This window comes from Lemur catta, chromosome 11 (genome assembly GCF_020740605.2).
Source record: "Lemur catta isolate mLemCat1 chromosome 11, mLemCat1.pri, whole genome shotgun sequence".
In the NCBI taxonomy this organism is placed as follows: Eukaryota; Metazoa; Chordata; class Mammalia; order Primates; family Lemuridae; genus Lemur; species Lemur catta.
The window spans coordinates 16,475,812-16,498,188 of NC_059138.1; the positions used below are offsets into that span (position 1 = coordinate 16,475,812).

General features: G+C 36.3%; 1 protein-coding gene across 1 annotated transcript in view; it reads right to left on the reverse strand.

Moving 5' to 3' along the window:
• The window catches only part of LRGUK (leucine rich repeats and guanylate kinase domain containing), a 100,077-nt gene that overhangs the window by 59,693 nt on the left and 18,007 nt on the right, over positions 1–22,377 (reverse strand). The window contains exons 6-8 of the mRNA XM_045564021.1: positions 15,149–15,273; positions 10,225–10,368; positions 684–764 (exon numbers count right to left, since the gene is read on the reverse strand). Coding sequence (XP_045419977.1) covers positions 684–764; positions 10,225–10,368; positions 15,149–15,273 — 350 coding nt within the window. The remainder of the gene's footprint in view (positions 1–683; positions 765–10,224; positions 10,369–15,148; positions 15,274–22,377) is intronic.

Below are 22,377 nucleotides of genomic sequence, written 5' to 3' on the forward strand. Positions count from 1 at the left end.
TACATAGAAAGCCAGGGGTCTGTGGAAATGTACGTGAAGGAGAGGGGTAGAAAATGGAAGGAAGGACAGATGGACAAGGAGGGGGAGGAGGCCAGGAGAAAGGATCTATGGATGGATAGAAAGAGAGAGACCTGAAAAACAGTCCTTGATCCTTAAATCCCAAAGGTTAAGAACCCTTAGGAAATATTATTCTATAATTACTTTACAACAACACCACGTTTGTGGCTATATCGAGGCAAATTATTTTAGATATCTAATCTTAGACCTTCTGTCCCCCCCTATAAAATAGAAACCATATTCTGTCTACACCTTTGGCATCTTGCATTCTCTAATGTAAAGGAATGTTGCTCTACAATCCCATTAGCTCCTTCCTGTAATCGCTAGCACTACCTGGGATGAGTCACAAATGACCAGCGGAACAGGTAAATGATATTCAATGTCAGGCTTTACTTCATTGGCAGTGGTGTGACAACGTGTCAGTCATGAAAAAAGATATTATTTCTAAAAAAACAAGTCAAGTCATTTAGGTGCCAGTAAACCCTTCTAGCTGGTTCCTAAGAGGGAAGGAAGATAAATAGGCTGTATTCACATTCCTGATATTCTTTACCAAAAGTACTTCTTGAAGAAGAATTCCAGGATAGTCCTCCTCTTCCTCCCCCCAGCCCATATAAATGATCTCTCACCTGAATTGGATTTTTCAGAAGATTGAGAATTCGAAGGATAGGTAGATTCTCAATGTATTCTATTTCACTCAGCTCAGCAATCTGTTTAATCAAAGAAAAAAATATTATCAACATATTAAATGCACAAAGACAATAGAAAACATAATACCCTAAGAGTCAGTTTGGATCCTTTAAATTTAACTGATTTAAAAAATTGCTCAGTTGAATATCCAGCTTTTTAATGAAAATTCTGCAGAGCTACACAGAACCAGGGAATTATTGCATGCCTCTTCAATAAATGTGAATGCCCACAGCAATATTTTCTTTTTCCCTCTCTGGCTAGAGAATGGTAAGGTTTCTCCTCTCACCCATGTTCATTTTAAGGCAGTAATAAAATGGTATGTGAAAGCAGAGAAACAGTACCAAAAATGCATGCAAATAAGACCTGGCTACCCACCCTATCCCCACCCCTGTTCCTAGCCCTCTAGGCCCCCAATTTCCCTCCCCAATCCTGCTTCTGCTACCCTGGTCATTTGTGACTGGGTAAGCCTTCTTACTGCATGTACATGTATGGCTTCATCACTTTTTCCACAAGAGAAATTATTTTAAGGAAAGGTAAAAATTGAAAATTGTATGACATATTATATTTCTTGATGGGCGCCCACTGTTCACATTAAATTTTTTTAGCTAACCTGTATGGTTTTGTTTTATACACTTTTCTATATGGGTTACATTTCACAATTTTTAAAAGGAAGGGAAAGAAGAAAAAAAAAGGACTGCTTGACAGTTTCTTAATTTGACCAAGGATAGAGCTTGGGTTGCAGCAGTCGTGAATTCTCCACTAAAAGCAAAAAGTTTTATTTAAATTTTCTGTAATTAGCATAATATCAATTTTATTTCAAATGTAGATATTGAACTTTTACAAAAATTTATTACTTTTTCACTTCTATTTTTCTCCAAATTATTTCTGCATGTGTTGTATTAATAAAAGTACTCCATAAGCAGGGTAACCAATAACTTCTGAGTTATCTAACCACATAATGCAGTTAAAATGTAAACTAGGCCCAAAGCTAAGTCAAGGTCTAAACACATGCACCATGTTCAAAGGATGCCATTTTCAAAGATATAATATAAAAGGCAAACTCCAGAGTTGCAATATACACTCTGTATACATTAATCTTGTTAGAGCAACATTATGTTATTATATACATCTTTTTCCATAAGATGACTAGACTGCCATTTGGATCATCTATGAGACCATCTTATAAGGGACCCACTATTTTATATTGTGCTATTCAGGAAGGTGAAAAAGTAAACTTGGTTCACACTGCTTAGTCAGAACTTTTGAACAATGGATTGATTTCCCTCTAGCATACAGCTCTTGTTCTTGGACAACACCAATGTTACGAGGAGATGTGTCCCTGAATTCATCGTGTCTCACCAACAAGTCCTGGCCATGTGCACTGGCAGACATTGCTGGTAAGTGTAGAAATTGGTACATCCTTTCTAAAGGGTAATCTGATGTATTATACGTGCATAAGCTATAAACCAGCCATCCTACTTCAAGAAGTTTATATTAAAGAGATCATCAGACAGGCAAAAATTAGATACAAGAACTTTCAGTCTAATTTTATTAGTAAAAGTAAAAAATTTCTAAATTCCAACAAACTCCATCATTATGTAATTAGTCACAGTACAGTCCCACAGTAGGAAAACTACATGCTTATTTTAGAAGATGGTGGTATTTACAATGATTGCAAGGAAAGATCTCCTGGATGTGTTGCAAACACCATGAACACAATGATTGTGGGCTATATAAAATTATATTACCATTAAGATGCAGTTGGGATCAGCTGGTCTTTTGAGAGTCAAAAGGAATCCGGCCTCTCTCCCAGTCCTTTAAGGATAGGGTGAGGTAAGAGGGGAGCAAACACGGGGTGGGTTGGCTTCAAGTTCCCATTTCTGCCGAATTAGCAAAATAAACAGATCCTGGCTGGCCTGCATGTGCCCTCCCTCTCCTGCACATCCTCACCCCATGGCAGACCCCACCCTCACATCAAAGGCCACAAACCGTACGCCATGTGTGTAACAGACTTTTACAGTAGGTGTAGGAACAACAGCATCCCTAATGACTTACAGTGAAATACAGCCAGAAAGGCTATCCTCTTACGGGACCTTCAGCCGTCTGCTGCCAAGAATGTCATAGCAGCACAGCTGATCCCTGGATTCCAGTCCGCTCCCTTTCTCTAGCCTCCTTTGCCCCTATTAGCCACAGCCCACCCCAGAGAAGCCATCAACAACTTTCTTTTTGCTATTTCCTTCCAGGCCATGCTCTCCAAGCATCACCATCTAGACCTAAGTAGGGGGAGGGCCTTTTCTTTAAAAATATTTTTATATATATTAGAAAATAATCAGACGCAACCATTAAAATTTTTTTCACTGCCACATATATTTGTGGACTTGTGCAGAAAAGCTTTTTCAAAGTGTGGGCCTCTATCACCTAGTTAATGATGATGATGATGATGGTCATAAACGCATTGCTGAAATAATAATCAACAGATGGATCAATGAAACAGAATAGTCCAGAAAACAGATCTTAGTAGAAATAAGAAATGTATATTTAAAAAGTGAACTATAGATCAGTGAGAAAATTATTATTATTCAATAGAGCTATTGGTTAAATGAGTTAATGGGTAAGAATTCTTTAGCACAAGGCTGAGCATATGATGAACTCAATAAATGGTACTGTTATCATATTACTATCAGATTTTTTAAAGTAAATTTAAATTTCTGTTTCAATTATGGCATAAAATAAATTATGGATTAAGAGTTGAAGGTAATAAAAGAAATAAGTAAAAAAAAAAAGAGTTTAAGTGAACAACCTGTCAGATTTCAGAATGGAAAAAAATTTTAAAAATAATAAAGGAAAGGCCAGGCATGGTGGCTCACGCCTGTAATACCAGCACTTTGGAAAGCTGAGGCAGGAGAATTGCTTGAGGCCAAGAGTTTGAGACCAGCTTGGGCAATAGCAACACCCTGTCTTTACAAAAAAAAATTTAAAAACTAGCCAGGCATGGAGGTGCACACCTGTAGTCCCAGCTACTTGGGAGGCTAAGGTGGAAGGATCACTTGAGCCCAGTGAGGGCCTGTTACCCACTGCCCTCCAGCCTGGGTAACAGAGCAAGACCTAGTTTCAAATAAATAAATAAATAAATAAATAAATAATGAAACAAACAAAACAAACAAACAAAAAAGGGAGACACAAAGAAAAATATTTATATGATTCATAAATAATTTTAATATATCAAAAGTACCCTAAGCATAATGAAAAGCAAAAGAACTGTAATAAAATATAGTCATGAGCATGAACAATATTTTAAAGGGACATCAAATGTCTAACAAACAAGAAAAAAAATGTTTAACTTACTGGTAATCAATAAAAAGCATATAAAATATGATATGAAATTCCATTTTTTCCTAACAGATTGACATAATTTTTAAAAGATATTTGATGACAAAGGTGTAGTAAGATGTGCCTATAATAAGGTATTCCAACTTCAAACACAGCTGTTGGGAGTATTAATTAGTATGAATCTTCAAGAAACACATCAAGAGTCTTAAAACTGCCCATACCCAGTAATGATATTTCCAAGAATCCTAAGGAAATAATTAAAGATGCACTTAAAGATTTATGTATAAGAATATACACTACAACATTATTTTTAATAGCAAAAGTTGTAAACACATCAAATTGCAATAAGTAAAAGACTCAATAAATCCTGCCATAGCCATTCAATAGAATATTTTACAATTATTAAATCAGAGTTTTGAAACATTGAGACAATATGTTTCCACATGGGAATTAGATGCGTACCTCACATTACCCACAAAAATAAATCCCAGTTGGGTTAAAGACTAAATATGAAAAAAAAAGAAATTTGAAATTATAAGAAAATATAGGAGAATATTTAAAACCTTAGGGTATAGAGAAATTTCTTAAATAAAATTTAAAAGCAGAAATTACAAGAGACCATAATTAAGTATAACTTCCAGACCTCACTTAGCGTATGTTTCCTGTGGTTGCTATAACAAATTACCACAAACAACAGAAATCTCATAGTTCTGGAAACCAGTAGTCTGTAATCAAGGTGTTGATTTCAGGGCCATGCTTTCTCTGAAGGTTATAGAGGAGAATTCTTCCCTGTCTCTTGCTCCAGGCATTTCTTGGCTTGTAGCGACATAATTCCAATCTCTGCCCCTGTCTTCACAAGCGTCTCTGGGCCTTCTGCCCTCTGTCTATGCATCTTCTCCCAATCTGTTTCTTATAAGGGCATTGGATTTAGGGCCACCCTAAATCCAGGATGATCTTGTCTTGAGATCCTTAACTTGATTACATCTGCAAAGACCTCTTTTCCAAACAAGGGCACATTCACAGGTTCCCAGGGGTAGGACTCGGGAATACATCTTTTGGAGGACCACAATTCAACTCACTGTACTTAATAAGGATAAGCTTCCCCAAAAGTAGCACCACTGGTTTGCCTGGCTTGCCTTCCGTTATAAAAAGCTGGCATAGCATGCCCACATAGCAGTGTTGGAATACGATATCTGCCTCTAAAGTTCAGAGCAAGATGAATATCCAAGGACCCAGAGGTTCTAGATCACTGAGTAAGGAGCCTACATGGCACCACTGTCACCCAGTCACCTCAGTCACCTGACCTGGAAACCTAGGAGTCATCTTCAGCAATATCATCTTCCTCATCCACCACCTCCAGTCTATCTTATTAATTCTACCTCAGAAACACCTGTGGACCTCAGCCTTCCTTCTCCTTCCTCACTACCACTGCCTGGTTTAAGGCCCTTGTCACCTCAGCTCAAACAATTCCTCAAATCTCTACTCTCTCTCCTCTCTCCATCCAGTAGGAAAACACTCGAGCCTCACTTCGTACACACAACCACTCCAGATCTTATCACGGGCACCTCAAACACCAACAGAGCACTTGATGGAAAGAGGCAAATCTGGGCAGCCTTGAGGGCTCCCAAGGGCCATGCACTTGGCCAACAGATATTCTTCAGCGTCATCTGTGAGCTGCACAAAGTTATTAAGTGCCAGGCACTGCACAAAGTGAACAAGATAAAGCCCCTGAGCTTTTGAAATCAACATTCTAGTGTGGAAGACAATGAACTCATAGAATATGCGACATGACATCCTCTCAGGCAGTGGTAAGTACTAATGATGAATGAAGGAGTGTGAAGGGATAAAGGAAACTGGGAGGGGTGCTGGAGTGGCCTTTCTGTGAGGGCCAGATGGAAGCTTAAATGAAATGAACGCGAGAATTTTTTTGAAAATTTGGGGAAAAGCTTCTAGCAGAGACACCAGATGTTACATAGCTCCTAGGGTGGAAATCATATTGGTCTGCATGAGGGTCAGAAGAAAATGCCCACCACGTGGCATTGCAACCCCCTTCTTCAAGGGAGCTTCATTCCATCAGCTGCCCCTGGGAGTGCTGGTCTCCATCCCCAGTCACGTGAACTGGCCGTAACAGGCCCTCTGTCTGCACTGCTGGCCTAACCCAGTCAGATGCCTACGGCACACACGGTCTCAGGATCAACAGCCTGCACTCTGATGATCTAGCCAGTGCTAAAGCAAGGCAAGCACGCCTAGCTGTGCAGGCTGCCTTCATCGCCATGGGGCCAGGGCACCCAGAAGCAGGCCAAGTCCATCGCCATGAGGTGGGCATTAAGTTAGGGACTACCTTGGCCTTAGTCTGAAAGTTCAAAAAGTATTTGCAAAGTGATGAGGCAGCACCAGGACCTGGGCTCAAAGTGTACTCTCTGCAGAGAGCCAAGGCTATCCCAAGAGAGCAGTTGCTGAGCAGATCAGGCTACCCTGCCTTGGCAGTCCTCTCTGAATGTAAAGAGCCCAAAGCCCTCCAAAGGGGCCTCCTTTCTGTCTGCATCCCATGGCAGGGGCACCTTGGCAAGCTGGAGGGAGACTGATTTTAGCGGGATATGTGATCATGCCAGCATCTCCTATCCCCAGCCCCGGCTGCCTCTGCATCAATGTTGTCAGCCTCTGGAAGCCCGAGGTTCCGCAAGGAATCATCTAGTTCAACCCCTCTCTTTACAGGGCTAACAAACTGAAATCCTGAGAGAAATTAAGTTCACTTAGAAAGCTGACTGTGTTCAATTCCCCCCAAATTCCTTTTGCTCACATATATGAACAGAAGTATGAGCCAGGGTCCAATGACAATGGGGATAATGCCCATGGATTGCTTGCCTAAGACATTAAATGGCATCTATCTCTGAACAACAACAAGCAAGAAGTCCTCTGCTAAGAACTTCCCACCTACATAAAGCCTCAAAAATGTAAAGAGTAGGATAATGGTCTCCAGCTGCCATCGTCTCCGTCAGCATTCAGGGAAAATGATTTAGAAGGAAAGGCCAGAGCACTGCAAAAAATGAACAGATTGGGAGCTCTGGGAGGAGTGCTATTGTTACTTAAGATTTAAGTTGCTTTTATTGCTTTATGAGTATTACCTTGTTAATCCATTAAAAAGAAAACCTCAGAAAAGTAGTTGGGAACAAACACTGTGAAATAATGACGCTGAGCCTCAGAGAAATAGAACTGTGTTCTTTAAGTCACTCCCGGACCAGTATCTTGCTACTAGAAGAAAGGACTAAGGTTACAATGGAGTTAAAAGTTTGGTATACTCTTTAAATGATGGAAATGATTTAAAATCTAACAAGGACTACTGTGTAGAGAGTAACTAAGGTCCCCAAATCACCAGCTGATGGTAAACATTTGCAAATGACCTTAAGAGAGATGTTCAAATAATCACATGTAGGTGTTACAATGTTTCAACAGCTAAAACCAAGTGCCTAATATGGATGAAAGTGCTACAAGTAAAACAATATTTCTCATATCAAATGAATCATATGAGAAGCAGAAGTTATGTTATGTTTCTGTTAAATGATAAATTTTCCATCCCTGATACATAGTATTCTCAGTAGTCCTGGAAAAATCTCTGAGGAACTCTTTGGATGGCTCAAAGAATATTTCAAAGTACTGTCAGTTGCTCTCCAACCTGCTCAGCAGGGCACCAGGGAATTATGTTATTGTTACAGACATAATCGTTGCCAAAGGATCCCCCTTTGGGACACGTGGCCACTTTTTTTAATAGAGCCTGTTTAACATTTGAAAATCATGAACCACTTCACTTAATGATACCCCTTTTTTCTTTAAACTTTTTCAAATGCAATTTAAAAAGTCTCTTGAAATGGAAAAGAACAATATACTATTTGTGAGGGGTTTTTAGACCTGTGCTATCCAGTATGGCAGTTACTAGCCACATGTGGCTACTGAGCACTGGAAACACAACCAAATGAACTGAGATGTGTAAAACACACACCAGATGTCAAAAACTTAGCATGAAACAATAGAAGGTAAAATATTTCATCAATAATTTTATATGTAGATTACATGCTGAACTGATAATATTTTGGATATATTGGATTAAATAAATATATTATCAAAAGTAATTTTGCCTGTTTCTTTGTACCTTTTTATTGTGCCTACTCGAGAACTTTAAATTATATCTGTGGTTCACATTAAGTTTGGATGAGAAAGCACTCTTTTGGAGCATCACACCACACCCTTTTCAGAAGGAAGGTCCATTAGCATGTCATTTACTATATTATCCTGCAAAGGTTAAGAACATTGACTCTGAAGGCAAAATATTCCATATTTGAATCCTGGCTCTGCTATTTGCTAGATCTATAAACTTTGGGCAAGTTACTTAACCTCTCTGTGCCCCAGTTTCTTCATTTGTAAAATGGCATTAATAATAGGGTTATAAGAAAGATTAAATAAGTAAAGCAATTAGAACAGTAGCTGGTACATATGTAAATAGGTACTCAGTAAATATCTCTAGATTATTTTATGCCTGTAATTGTTACAATTATCATCATCATTACTCCTTTTCCTAAATCCTGAGATGCATTGAGTTGGGATTTAATAAGTGCTTTCCACCTCTCCAACAGCTCCTGTATGTAAGAAACACTGTAAGTAGGCAATTTTCTAAAAGTTAGTCTTTAATGGCAAGCGCGGGAAAAGGACATAAATCCACATGAAACAGAGATTGTGCTGCCTTCCTAAGACACACAGCACAGGCATCAAAGGTCATCTGCTAGACTTAATTAACTTGAGAAGTTGCCAGAACAATTTAATATACAAGTCAAGTGAGAATGAAAATAACAATTTTGTCTGTGATTAAAATTTCACTTATTCCTACACCTAATGACTGACTTCTCTTGATTTTTAGTAGCTTAACAGATGATGGGAGTTTGGTGGAGAAAGAGCCATCAGACAAAACTGGTAAGTACCGTCACAGCAGAATAGGACAAGGTCTCCACGATGCCACATCTCGCTCCACCAGCACCAACTGCCTCTTTCAGTGTCGGCCCAACTTTGCATTTTCAAGAAGAATTAAACATTCAACTTCCTTATGAAATCTTTTCCCCCAAAATATGATAAAGTACTCAATATGAATAAAATCACTTTGTAAACCTATTGCATAAGAAATCAGCTAAAGGTACCAATTTACTATACCATGATTAGGAGCCCAGATGCTTTTTTAAAAATAAAATGTAATTAAAAGTGAAAGCCAATTTATTTAATTTTTGAAGTAGAGTGTACATTAAGCTAGACAAGAAAATTTGAATAAGTCCAACCTGCAACTCATCATGCAGACTAGGAACATACACTGTTATTACCAACAGGATATAAGAATCTACTTCCTGTGGTCTTATCTTTATTTTAAATAGTTTAAGCCTTTCCTAGGTATTTGCATTTTTAAATTTTTTTATTCTAAGTTGACCAATAAAATCATATGTATTTTTTGTGCACAATATGATGTTTTGCAATATATACATATTGTGGGATGGCTAAATCTAACTAATTAACATATGCACAAAGTTATCTTTTTTGTGGTGAGAATGTTTAAAATCTACTCTCTTAGTATTTTTCTGAAAAACAATATATTTTTATTAACTATAATCACCATGCTGTACAATACATCTCTTGAAATTATTCCTCCTATCTAACTGGAATTTGGTACCCGTTGACCAACATGTCCCCAACACCACCCACCACCAGAGCCCCAGTATTTTCTCTAGACAGTAGCAACACTAGCCTGCAGCTACTATTAGACCTCCAATCTCCTTACTCTGACATCTCAGACTCTCCTCATGCCATCTTTCTACACAAAATCTTGCATGAACGCATCTACTTCAGCAAATCATGCACATATGATTGCAATTTAAACCTTTAAAACAATGTAATTAGGAATCATCCAATTTTCAAAAATGAAGAATTATAAGTATTTATTTTCAAAAAACGGTCCTTTTTCAACTATTGCTCTAGGAAGTTTGCTAGAATAATATGTCTAAGATAGCATTTAACGTGACAACCCTTGAGAAACCAATAATGGGGTGTTTGTGCTTTGTCTCTAATATGTCCTCTTATACAGACACTGAAACTGAGACATCGGCAGTACAACACTACCTTATTATCCTCTAGGTTGAGCACTTCCAGGAGGTCATGATTCTCTAAGCCTTGGAGGCTACTTATCTGATTGTGGGACAAATCCAAGTTCTGCAGGGCTTCCAGATGCTCCAAACCCGTGATCTTTTCAATGTTGTTATTGCTCTAAAATAGACAAAATACAGTTAATGTCTTAAAGCCCTCTCATAGGAAAAGTTGTAATGGCAAGTTTTCACTTTGGATACTTCCCAAAATTTCTCAAAAAATCAGTAAGGCATTCTTGTCCTTCCCCCACAACCCCCATTTCCATCATTCACTTCCCCAAACACATACACACACCCGAGAAAAAAATCCCAATTTTTCAGGTGAAGACTCAGAATATAATATTTTTGTTAAAACTTAAAACAAGTTGAGTATTCAAATCAGTAAGAAAGACAGAAGGTAGTAGGATAAGCTTTTAACACTTCACATCTAAAGCCTAATGGCATCATGACTCCATGATTATCTTTTAGAAATATAAATTTAGGCCGGGCGCGGTGGCTCACGCCTGTAATCCTAGCTCTGGGAGGCCGAGGCGGGTGGATCGCTCGAGGTCAGGAGTTCGAGACCAGCCTGAGCAAGAGTGAGACCCCGTCTCTACTAAAAATAGAAAGAAATTATCTGACCAACTAAAAATATATATACAAAAAAATTAGCCGGGCATGGTGGCTCATGCCTGTAGTCCCAGCTACTCGGGAGGCTGAGGCAGTAGGATCGCTTAAGCCCAGGAGTCTGAGGTTGCTGTGAGCTAGGCTGATGCCACGGCACTCACTCTAGCCCGGGCAACAAAGTGAGACTCTGTCTCAAAAAAAAAAAAAAAAAAAGAAATATAAATTTAGTGCAATTCTTTCATCACCATCACAATAAACCACTTGAATATTATACTTCCCACATACATTTTGCTTTCAGAAACATTCTAAATATAATCACTTCATATCACAAGGGCCGTAGTAGTCTGTTACTCTGGTGGCCTACAATTAGCCATGCCTCCAGTTATTCATGCTCTTGTGCAGTTCCCCTCTCTTAAATCTAGGTTGGACCTATGCTTGCCTTAACCAAAAGAACATGGCAGAAGTATGCCAGTTCTAAGCCTAAGACTTAGGAAGGCCTGGCAACTTCTGCTTTTGTGTCTTGGGAGCCTGAGCTACCATGTAAGAACTGCAGCTACTCTGTTGAAGAGAACTTGTGGAGAGGCTGCATGGAAAAAAAGTCATATGGAGAGAAGCCCTGAGACTAAATAGAAAGAAAAACCCAGCCATCCCAGCCTCCCAACTGAGTCAAGCCCCCAACCAATATGCCAGCTGAAGGCAGCAAGCCTAGTGGAAGAACCACCCAGCTGAACCCAGCTCAGATTGCACAACTGTTAGCTAATAAAATGGTGATTTCTCCAAGTCACAACAATTGGAGTGACTTGTTATATGACAGTAGATAACCAAACTATGTTTTTAAGTAATTTACACATAAGCATCTTCTTGCACAATGAGAATAGAACAAAAATTTAAGACTCAAATGTTGGCTTCTTCCCCAACCTCTCATGTACCTGTAACAACAAATAAGAATGATAACAATAATTTGCAATTTCTTGCACATTTTCCAACATAGTTATCATTCCTTGGGTTCCTTAGCCTTGAGGTATAAGAAAATGCCATAGTAAAATTAAATTTTCAGTTTGAGTTGAGAATCATGATGAAGGGTAATTCTGAGGTTTCAACCAATGTCATGTAGTACCCATCCTTAAACTTTTGAAACTTTTAATAAGCATTTAAGAACTAAAAAATTACAGTATGCTCTTCCATTTACAATATTTTCCCTGGTACATTTAGTAGCAAGAGCTCATTTTCATCCTACTTTTTAAAATGAAATCTTGCTTCAATAATGAGCAAGATTTGTATGCCTTAGTATAATTCTATGGCTCTTTAAAACATTTTAATATTATAGAATATTGATAATCTACAAAGCTGCGTGATAGCATATGAGGGTTTATCATACTATTCTTTTTATTTGTATATACACTTGAAAAATTCCAAAATAAATAGGAAAAATATTTATAATCCGTTTGCCAAAGTACAGTCAAATTTCCTTCTATTCAGCATTCAAAAAAGTCATAGAAAGTATAATAGAAAAGGGAAAGAAAAACTACATTAAACTTAACATCGTACCCTTATTAATTTAATATATTGCAATAAGATCTCAATATCCTATTCAAAATATGCCCACATATCAAATTTTTATACCTACACTTCTCCCCAAAGAACTCTGAAGTGGTAGAGAGACTGTGATTCTTCTTTACAGTGTCTCTGACAGCTTTTAAAGTGTTAGATGATATAAATTAAGGGAGGCATAGAAAAGTTTAATTAGATAGCCTATGGCCATAAAAGAAAACAGAACTGAGAAAATTTCAGAATCACAGAATTTTTTAATCAAAACTCATCTAGTTAAACCCTTTATCCAATGCTGAAAAACTGATGCACCACTCCTAAAAGTGTACAGCCAGCTTCTTCAAGGACAGTTCTTCCTGATTGTTTTATAATGATTAGCAGAGAAAAGACTGTTAGAGAGAAGCTATTTTCTTAAATAAATGAAATTAGAAACATTCTTAATCTACCAATTTGGGAGAAAAAAAAACAAGGAGATCTTATAATGACAAAATGAATTTTGAAGCGTGGGATGCATTGTCATTACTTGCTAAGATGCTGGGCAACAGAACAGCCCCTTAGAGAACCACAGTTCTCCCTTAAATTTATCATAAAAGTTGATGGTCAAGAATTACCAATTGGTTTGTACAGTGATTATTCTGCTTTCACTAAATTGTAAAATGAATTATTTTCAAGAGTAACTGAAGCAACTGGCTTTCTGATTCCATGAATTAAAAACAAAAGCATTAAAAACCGTTGAAACAAATATATATCATTTCATTTTATAGATGTAATTAAAATTTGGAAAAGAAAATCTTCTTATTCTCAATATTTTAAGGAGAATGAATGACAGCATATTCTGGATTTTCTAGTTCATCATGAGTAATAGAGGAGCAGGGATTGAGAACAATCCACCAAATCTATTTGTAGAAAAAATAAGTAATTTTTGCTTTTTCTAAAGGCTATTTGAGACAGAACTGTCAATATGGATTACTTATTTAGTTATTGAAACAAACTCTTAGGATGAAAGTGCTATGTGTTATTATTCTTAATAATGAGCTCATTCTCATTCCCTTAAGCGTACCCCCAAATCTCTTTGCACTTACCACACTCCACTTAAAATTAATGGGAACGTCAATACAGAGAAGATATATAAAGAACAGGATAAGGTTCTAACAAACTACAAAATGAATAGTACATGCTGTCAATAATCCTTCAGATTATCACGATTTTAAAATATTACTTTCTTTTCTAATTTTAAACTTTTCAAGCCAATTTATCAAATTCATTTTCATTTATGCTTTGCTAACATGCCTTAGTTAACAGAAAGCATGAAAGCTCAGAAAAATTATTAAACCTTTCCATCCTTGGGATTGAGTTGCCAGTATCCTCATCTAACTCATGGTAGAGATAGAAGCTCTAAGCTCAGGGAAGAAAAATTAACACACAGCCAACCTTCAATCATCTATGGTTAAATAAAACAAGAATAGAATATTGTATATGTCAAAAAAATCAGCTGGGTGCGGTGGCTTACGCCTGTAATCCCAGCACTCCGGGAGGCCGAGGCGGGTGGATCATTTGAGCTCAGGAGTTTGAGACCAGCCTGAGCAAGAGTGAGATCCCGTCTCTACTAAAACTAGAAAGAAATTATATGGACAGCTAAAAATATATATAGAAACAAAAAAAAAATTAGTCGGGCATGGTGGCGCATGCCTGTAGTCCCAGCTACTCGGGAGGCGGAGGCAGGAGGATCCCTTGAGCCCAGGAGTTTGAGGTTGCTGTGAGCTAGGTTGACGCCACGGCACTCTAGCCCAGGCAACAGAGTGAGACTCTGTCTCAAAAAAAAAAAAAAAAATCTGCAGATAACCCAAGATGTTGTTTCAAACAACAGTTCGACATCCTCCAGTGGGATAGTTCACACACCATATTAATAAGCTACAAGCCTAATGGCTTGAAATCCTCCCTGCCCACCCTATGACGGATGTAATGAGGAACAGCAAAGCCATGCAAGGGTAAGAAGTAGGAGGGAGGAGGAAAGGGAGAAGAAAGAATCCTGGATATTCCACAAACAATATTACAAGACCCCAAATTAGTGAGCTATATTGTTATTTTTAAAATACTGTATCTATCTTTGGGACTATTGTGACCTGCTGATGTTTTGTAAATGATCTCTCTTTTCATTGAGTCATAGTCACACAGTGTATCCCATAACGTGACAATGTTCTCCATGGGAAAAAATAATTTTAAACTCTCTGATTGGGATTGTTCATTTATTCTCAGCACTATTTCTGATTTTTCTAAAATGGGAGACTAGTGTGTATTAATATAAAAGAACTGCCAAAATTCTGTGCCCAGAAAACATCTTATGGTTCATTTGAAAGCAATAAAGTGTTAACAGCAATAAATATTATGCTTAAATATTTTCACCAGTAAGATATTGTAAAATATATTTTTAAATGCTTGCTAAAAGTATATCTTCCTCTCCAGTGTAAAAAGCCAATCTTTTAAAAAATTACATTTGGATACCAAATTAGAAAATCATTTTACTTCTGTATGAAATATTGATTTCTCTCTCTCTCTCTCTCTCTCTTTCTCACACAGACACACACAGACACACAAGGATATAGAAAGAGGCAAATAAAGTTGAAGACAATAACATTTCATGAAGGAATTAGCTCTTTATATAATTGAAAAATCCTAAAAAGTCATAATTTATGTATTTACTAAAACATTAACTACTATTTCCAAGAATAACATTTTGTTAGACTCACCAGACAAAGTATTTTGATTGGTAATGTGTTTAAGCCATTAATTGTTGTGATCTTGTTGTTGGCCAAACTCAGGTGAGTTAGACTGTTGCACATATCTAGGCCATTGATTTCTGCTATCTCATTGCCTATATACCATGACTACGTTTAAGGAAAATGTTATTAAAAGCATTTTGAAGGAAAAATAGAATCAGTGTTAAATCATCACTAGACAAATCAGACCACAGCTTAAATACAGAAGTGTTGTAGATCCAATATGAGATAAAGATTAATCCTGAAATATATTTTTTCTTATAGAATATGTTATGTTATGTTACATTCTATATGAAAAAAAATTTTGTTAAAGGTGTAGCTTGGTTGCATTTGCATTCATATGTGATTCATTTCATCTGTATGGATAGAAAAACCACAGTGGATCATAGCTGCCTCCTTGACAGTGTATTATTTTCTTTTGATTAGTTAATGGTCTCCATGAGACCCTCATGTGCTTTCTCCCACAGGCAGGACTTCTGCATGCAGGGTTGCCCTACAGAGGCAAGCTTTGTCATCCTCCTAACTAGGGTAACAGCCTGGGAGATGTCAACAGTAGCAAATGACCAACACCCTGTTATAGAGAGGAACAGCCCTTTCTTTCTATCTATATTGGTTTGTCTTCTCCTTTAAAATAAATGAGGCTTAAACTCTGCCTTAATTTCCTTATCCGTTGTCATTTATTGCTAAAATTTTAACCAATCTTCTGTGTTCCATCCATGTCCTTACCTAAAATCACAATCTCAAAGTCACCAATTCTACTCATCTCTCTCTGTCCCCACTTTGACCAGTTTCCAGGATTTAATGTCATTTCCCCATCAAAGCTCAGTTTTCCCTCTCAAGCAACGTATGACATTGCTATTTCTCAGCCACTCATAACCTGCAGACCCGGCACATTTTGCTTTAAAAGATCTCCTTAATTATTCCCTTCCTTTTTATTCACTTTTATTCATTAATGTACCTATAATTATCTACTGCTTCCTGTCCTCAAGTGACCTGATACACCATAGTCAGGTTAATTTTTTGAAAATATTGATCAGATATCATCTTTCAATTAAAAAATTGTCATAGGATGCATTCCAAATTCCTCATGGTGACATTTAAGGCCCCTCACTATAAACAAAACCTATTTATCCAATTTCATCCCCATTGTAATCCAATGAGAATTTTCTATTTCTGCCACGTCAGTCCTCTCAATAGATCTAGAATGTATCAGGAACTTTCTTATCATACTGCTTTCCTACTCCTTTCTAAACTATAACCATTCTTCAGGACTTAACTCCAAATTCCACTTTGTTTCTTTTCTTTATTTTTAATTAACATTAAACCAATATGTTAAATATTTCTTTTTGATCAGCTAACTCTCATTTTCTTATTATTTTTATTGCTTTTTAATAACCTGAATAAGTAAAAGTGATAGACTGGGAGAACATACTCACATTATACATAGCACAAAGGATTACTACCTACAATACATTAAAAGTGACAATAAATCAATAGGAAAAAGACAACCCAATAGAAAATGGACAAAGAATATGTCCAGGCAATTTCCAGAAGAGCAAATCCAAGTGCTAATAAACATATGAAAAGATGTTTCTTTTTACCTGTAGTCAGAAGAATATAAATTAAGATAAGATGCCATTCTTTATCCATCAACTTAGCAAACACTTTAAAGTACAAGGTTTTAAAGAACATTTATTTTTAGGCTACTGGGTGAGAGCTTTCATTATGATGTAGCCACTTTGGAGGCATTTGGTAATGTCTATTACAGTTGTAAATATGCCACAGGAATTCCACTTCTTGGTCTCCACGCTAAACAAACCATTTCTTCTTTCTCAAACCTTTTCTGATCAGCCTCTAACCTCCAGCTGTCTCCTTCCACCAATCAGAGACTCAAAGAAATTTTTTAAGACTAAGGAATGGATCATAAATATCACAAAAACACATATTTTGCTTCACAATTATTTGTAATTATTCTAACTCTACTATTTGCTAGATCTTTCATTTGCAAAGCAGAGATAACACCAGGTTGCTGTTGGCCATGGGAAAAAAATTAGAAAATGCGTGTGAATGAGCTACACAAACCATAAACCACCTCATGATTATAAGGCATTGATATCATTACTAAATTACAATCACATGAGGCTAAGGAATCATGCCTTCTACCTCTTGGCCAATAGTATGGAAATGGAAGATTCAAGGCTGGGATTGAATCTACAAAGATCTAGGCCAGAGAAAGAAGTAAATGAGGATATTAGACAAAAATATATTGCTAAATGTACCAGATATTTCTAGGTTTTCCACATTGGTTTCAGGTTCAATCCTTGGACTGAAGCACAGTTCTGTTTGTTGTCAATATGAATTTTTAAATCTATTGCCATAAAGCTCCCTGCCAGAATAGCCCTCCAAATACACATTTATGTTCATAAATACTATCTTTTCTGCCTCCATTTTTGGGGGACTGTTTAAATAATTATTCTGGAACTAGAACAAAGACCAGATCTTTGTCAACAGAGACTGTAACAAAAAACGAAGGTGAATGTAGGAAATGAGAGATTAAACTATCTCACATAGCCTTCGATGAAATAAAATACCCTTGGAGCAGGTAACTTTGGCAACAAAGATTAGGCAAGGAAGACTTCACATGGCCATCTGTCGGTTTAGCCAAGAGAGCAACAGTGTTGAAGTCCTATTTCAGGAGCACTAGTGTCCTGGACACTCTACACCAACCAAGATGAAGATACTCGGAATGGTGGCAGAGTAAACAGGTGCTTGTGGATAGTTGAGACAGGAAGCATTCCCAGGGGAAGCAGGTGAGGACTGGAAAACTAGAAAACAGGGATCCTGGAACTATCAAGAGATACATCGAGAACTGAAAAGGAAAGCTTGTTTATTGTGTCTACAGCAATCTTCCCAGACATTAGAGGCTAACCACAGTTCTCGTGGTACACCTAGCTTCGACTACTACAGCTAGTCATGTTTTCTGAAATGAGCACTGCAAGGGCAAAAAGCGGGAGCAGCAGAGGTACCTCACTGCAGCCACAGCTGTGCTTTCCACAGGTACGACTGCCACTCCCAGCGCTGGAGCACAGGGTCAGGAGTTGACTGAACATCTCTGTTGAGAAATATGCTCATTTCAGAAAAATTGTCTCCTATTTCCCAACTTGTCACTTTCCCTTAAATGTCAAGGAATTTCAGGCACTATAAATTAATCCAGCTCTTGAGTAAAGAGTATTTTTACAGGGACACAGCAGCTCTTTCCCCCTAATTGCTCCCACAGTCACATTGCGTGTACCCGGCAACAACACTGACGGTCAACGTGCAGGTCTAGGCCACAGGGAACTCTGAGTTCACCGCTGGCCTCTGAGAATACCTTTATCTCCCCAACCTCCCGTTTTCTTAAGAACCTTCATGAAATAACACTTGCCTTTCCTCCTAACATTATTCTTTCATATTCTTTCATAGGTCTTGGGACTTCCCAATAAGAAGAAATATAATCTGATAAATCACTAAACTACTACAATGAATTAGCTTACTGAGTTAATACTCTTAGGTATGGTTTAATTTTAAAAGACCACTATCAAGAGAAAGAGCCTCAAAGAACTCAAAATCATCATCCTCCATTCCAGCTCTAAACTTTTACGATTCTGTGAATAAATCTTTTACAGTGGAATTCTGGATCCTTGTGGAAACTGAATGAAGGAACCCTGTGGCACTTGAGCATAACTTTACAACCAGGGAAAAGCCCAACAATATATTTTTATATTTTGGCGATGCTGTCAGTAGTTCACAATGCTTGACATGAATTATTCACTAGTTCAGTATTCGATCTTATTCATTTGTCTACAATCATAAAATATGGTGCAGGTGTACACAAAACAGTTACTGAGAAATAAGGAGGAAATCCATCACAATTTTCTTAGTGGAGAGAGTTGCAATGATGGCTTTAATCAAAACCAATCCTGAAAGATCTATATCACCTTACCAGTGAAAAATGTTCTTCACTGTAAGAGTGAATCTCTCTAAGAAATGAAACATGCATACAGTTTAAATAGCTATATGATAAAAGTAGTAATTACTCAATGAATTGCAGCATGGGAAAAAACAATAGGATTCAGAAGACTAGACTCAGTTTAACCATTTACCAAAATAATTTCTGGCAAGCTGCTGACCCTCTGTGGGTCTCGGTTTCCTCTTCTATAAAATATGTAAAATAATAGTTAGCACTAGATGATCTCTAAAATCCTGTCTGGATTTAAAATTCTATAAATTTTTTATTCTGTGAATGTTTATAGGTGAAGAATCAACTGCATTCTTTCTTAAGAATAAATACATTTACTTAAATGTGGCAAAGTTTATCATCTTGCAATTTAGGATAATTATCAATCAATCATCAGTTATGCACATATGGAAGGACAAAATAGCATAATAAGATGAAATTAAAAATTGATATCTTATAGTTAACAATTCATTCTGAGGTATCAATATAATCTATTACAATCACATTATTAGTATTATTAACTTGATTAACTGATTCGTTTTTATTTTAGATAACTGTGTTCAAAGAAATTAATTTAAAATTTCAAGTTTTTAAATTTTTACATAGAACTGGATTAAGCTTAATTCTTGATTCATCCTTGGCCCACATATGGCCTGCTTTTATTTACTCCTAAAAATACATTGAACATTCTTGAAACTACCCACTAGCCAAGCCCAAGAAGTAGAATATTAGCAAAAACTTAAATTTACCTCTGCACACCTCTCCTATCGAATCCTTGTGTCTCCCTCTCATATGCTCAATTTTTGCTTTTTTGTTCCCTTCTTCCTTTAATTTTATACCTAAATTATATTTACTTTTATTAAAGTTCATCCTTATTGCTATATATAGACATATTTCATTCATTTTCACTACTATATGATATGCTATTTTATGAGTACACAGTAAGTTATACTTTCTCTTATCAATGGGCATTTGGGCTGTTTCAATTTTTTGTTATTACAAACAATACTGCTATGAATGTTCTTATACAAGACTCCATGTACACATACGCTAAACGTTCCATATGTAGGAATGAAAGTACTAGGTCATAGTGAACTTGGATGTTCAAGTTTACCGTATAAAATCATTTTCCAAGGTGGTTAAACTAATTTCATAACCATAAACAGGATAAAAAGAGATCCTCTGGATCTACATGTTCTCCAACACTTGATATTTTTAGATTTCTTAAATTTTGTCAATTGAATGGATATAATACAGTATCTAATGTGGTCTTGAGTTGCATTTCTCTGAATATAAATGAGGTTGATATCTCTATGCTTATCAGCTTTATCTGATTTATTTTCCATAAAATTCTTTTTCATATCATTTCTTGTGCCCATCTTCTTATCAAGGGATATAGAATATATTTCTCTTCATTTAGGTTTTCAATACTCTTCCATAAAGTGTTATTATGTTCCCCCCACAGGTCTTATTTGCCTATAAGATTCATTTTTATTGTTCTTATGAATGGTGTCTCTTTTTAAAATTATGTTTTCTAAATCATTAGAAGTCAAGTAGGGGGGCAGGGGGAGGAGAGGAGGGGTAAAAACCTACCTAACAGGTACAATGAACAATATTCAGGTGATAGGCACACTTATATCCCTGACTAAAGCATGATAAAGCTATCCATGTAACAAAAACATTTGTACCCCCTTAATATTTTGAAATTCTAAAAAATTTTAATTTAAAAAATAAAAAAATAAAGTTGTATTTTCTAATTGCTTGTGTCTGGTATAGAGAAATGCTATAATTTCTGTTTATTGAAGTCGTATCTAGCCACCTTGTTGAACTCTCAAGACTCTATTATTTCTAGTAGTTTACTGCAAGTTCTTTTTTATATTCTCTGTAGGGAAACATGTCATCTGCAAAGAATAACTTCTATTTTCTCCTTTCCAATCTTTAGACCTCTAATTTCTTTCTCCTGTTTTATGGTTCTGGCTATGACGTCTAAGACAATGATAGACAGAAGTGGCAATGGTGAGTACCCTTCACTTGTTCCCAATGCTAAAGAAAAATGCTTAGAACATGTCCTCACTTAGGATAAAGTTTGTTTCAAATATTTTTATAGATATTCTTTATCAAGTTGTGAAAATTCCCTATTACTAATTTACTGAGAGTTTTTATTGTGAAAGAGTATTGGATTTTATTAAATTTTCTGTATCTATTGAGTTTCTCTATCTATTGATCATTGATCATAAGGTTTATTTCCCTTAATCTGTTAATATAGTTGATGACATTTATAGATTTTCTAATATTAAACTATCCTTACATTCCTGAGAAAAGTCCAATTTGGTCATAATATATTATCTTTTTAATACCCTGTCAGATTCAGTTGCTAATATTTTGTTTAGGATTTTTACAACTACATCATGAGTGAAATAAGCCTGCCATTTTCCTTTCTCTTACTATTCCTTGTCTGGTTTGGATATCAAAGTAACCTCATCAGAATGAATTGTGAATATGCCTTCTATTTTTAATGTTTGAAAAAATTTGTTCTTTATTGGAAGGTCTGTTCTTGAAAGTTTGGGTCTGGGTTTTTTTCTTTTTAGGAAGATTTTTAATTTTTAAATTTAGTTTATTTTAATTTATAATGAATTATTTTTATAGATACAGGACTACTCAGGATTTCTATTTCCAAATCAGTGTTTTGATGCATAAAATTTTTCTCAGAATTTGTCCATTTTATCTGAGCTTTCAAATGTACTAGCATAAAAGCTATTTTAAAATTCCTTTTATTCTCATTTAAAGTTTTTTAGTCTTTTCAAAACAAATCTCATCTAGTGCTTTTTTTCCCTAAATAGATTAATTTATAATCTTGTCAGATACATTTTTACTTTCAGCTGTCCAGAAAAATTTGTTAAACTCCATCACCTGCATCACGCACAACATATGGTTGAACAGAATAAAAGAGGAGGCACATTTAGTACTGTTTAGAAATTAGCCTACTATCTTTTCAAAACTGTAAGATATCCAAGAAGTTATTTCATTAATAGTCTATGAAGGGTAGTTTGTTTTGGCTACTTGTCTTATATTTTTAAAAAATGCAGGTGAGGAATGGTGTCATGTTACACTCTAATTATATACCCATCTTCTGAATTTCAATTGGTTCTGATGTAATAATTACAGCTTTTTATACTTCAGTGATAAGAATCAATTGCTAAAT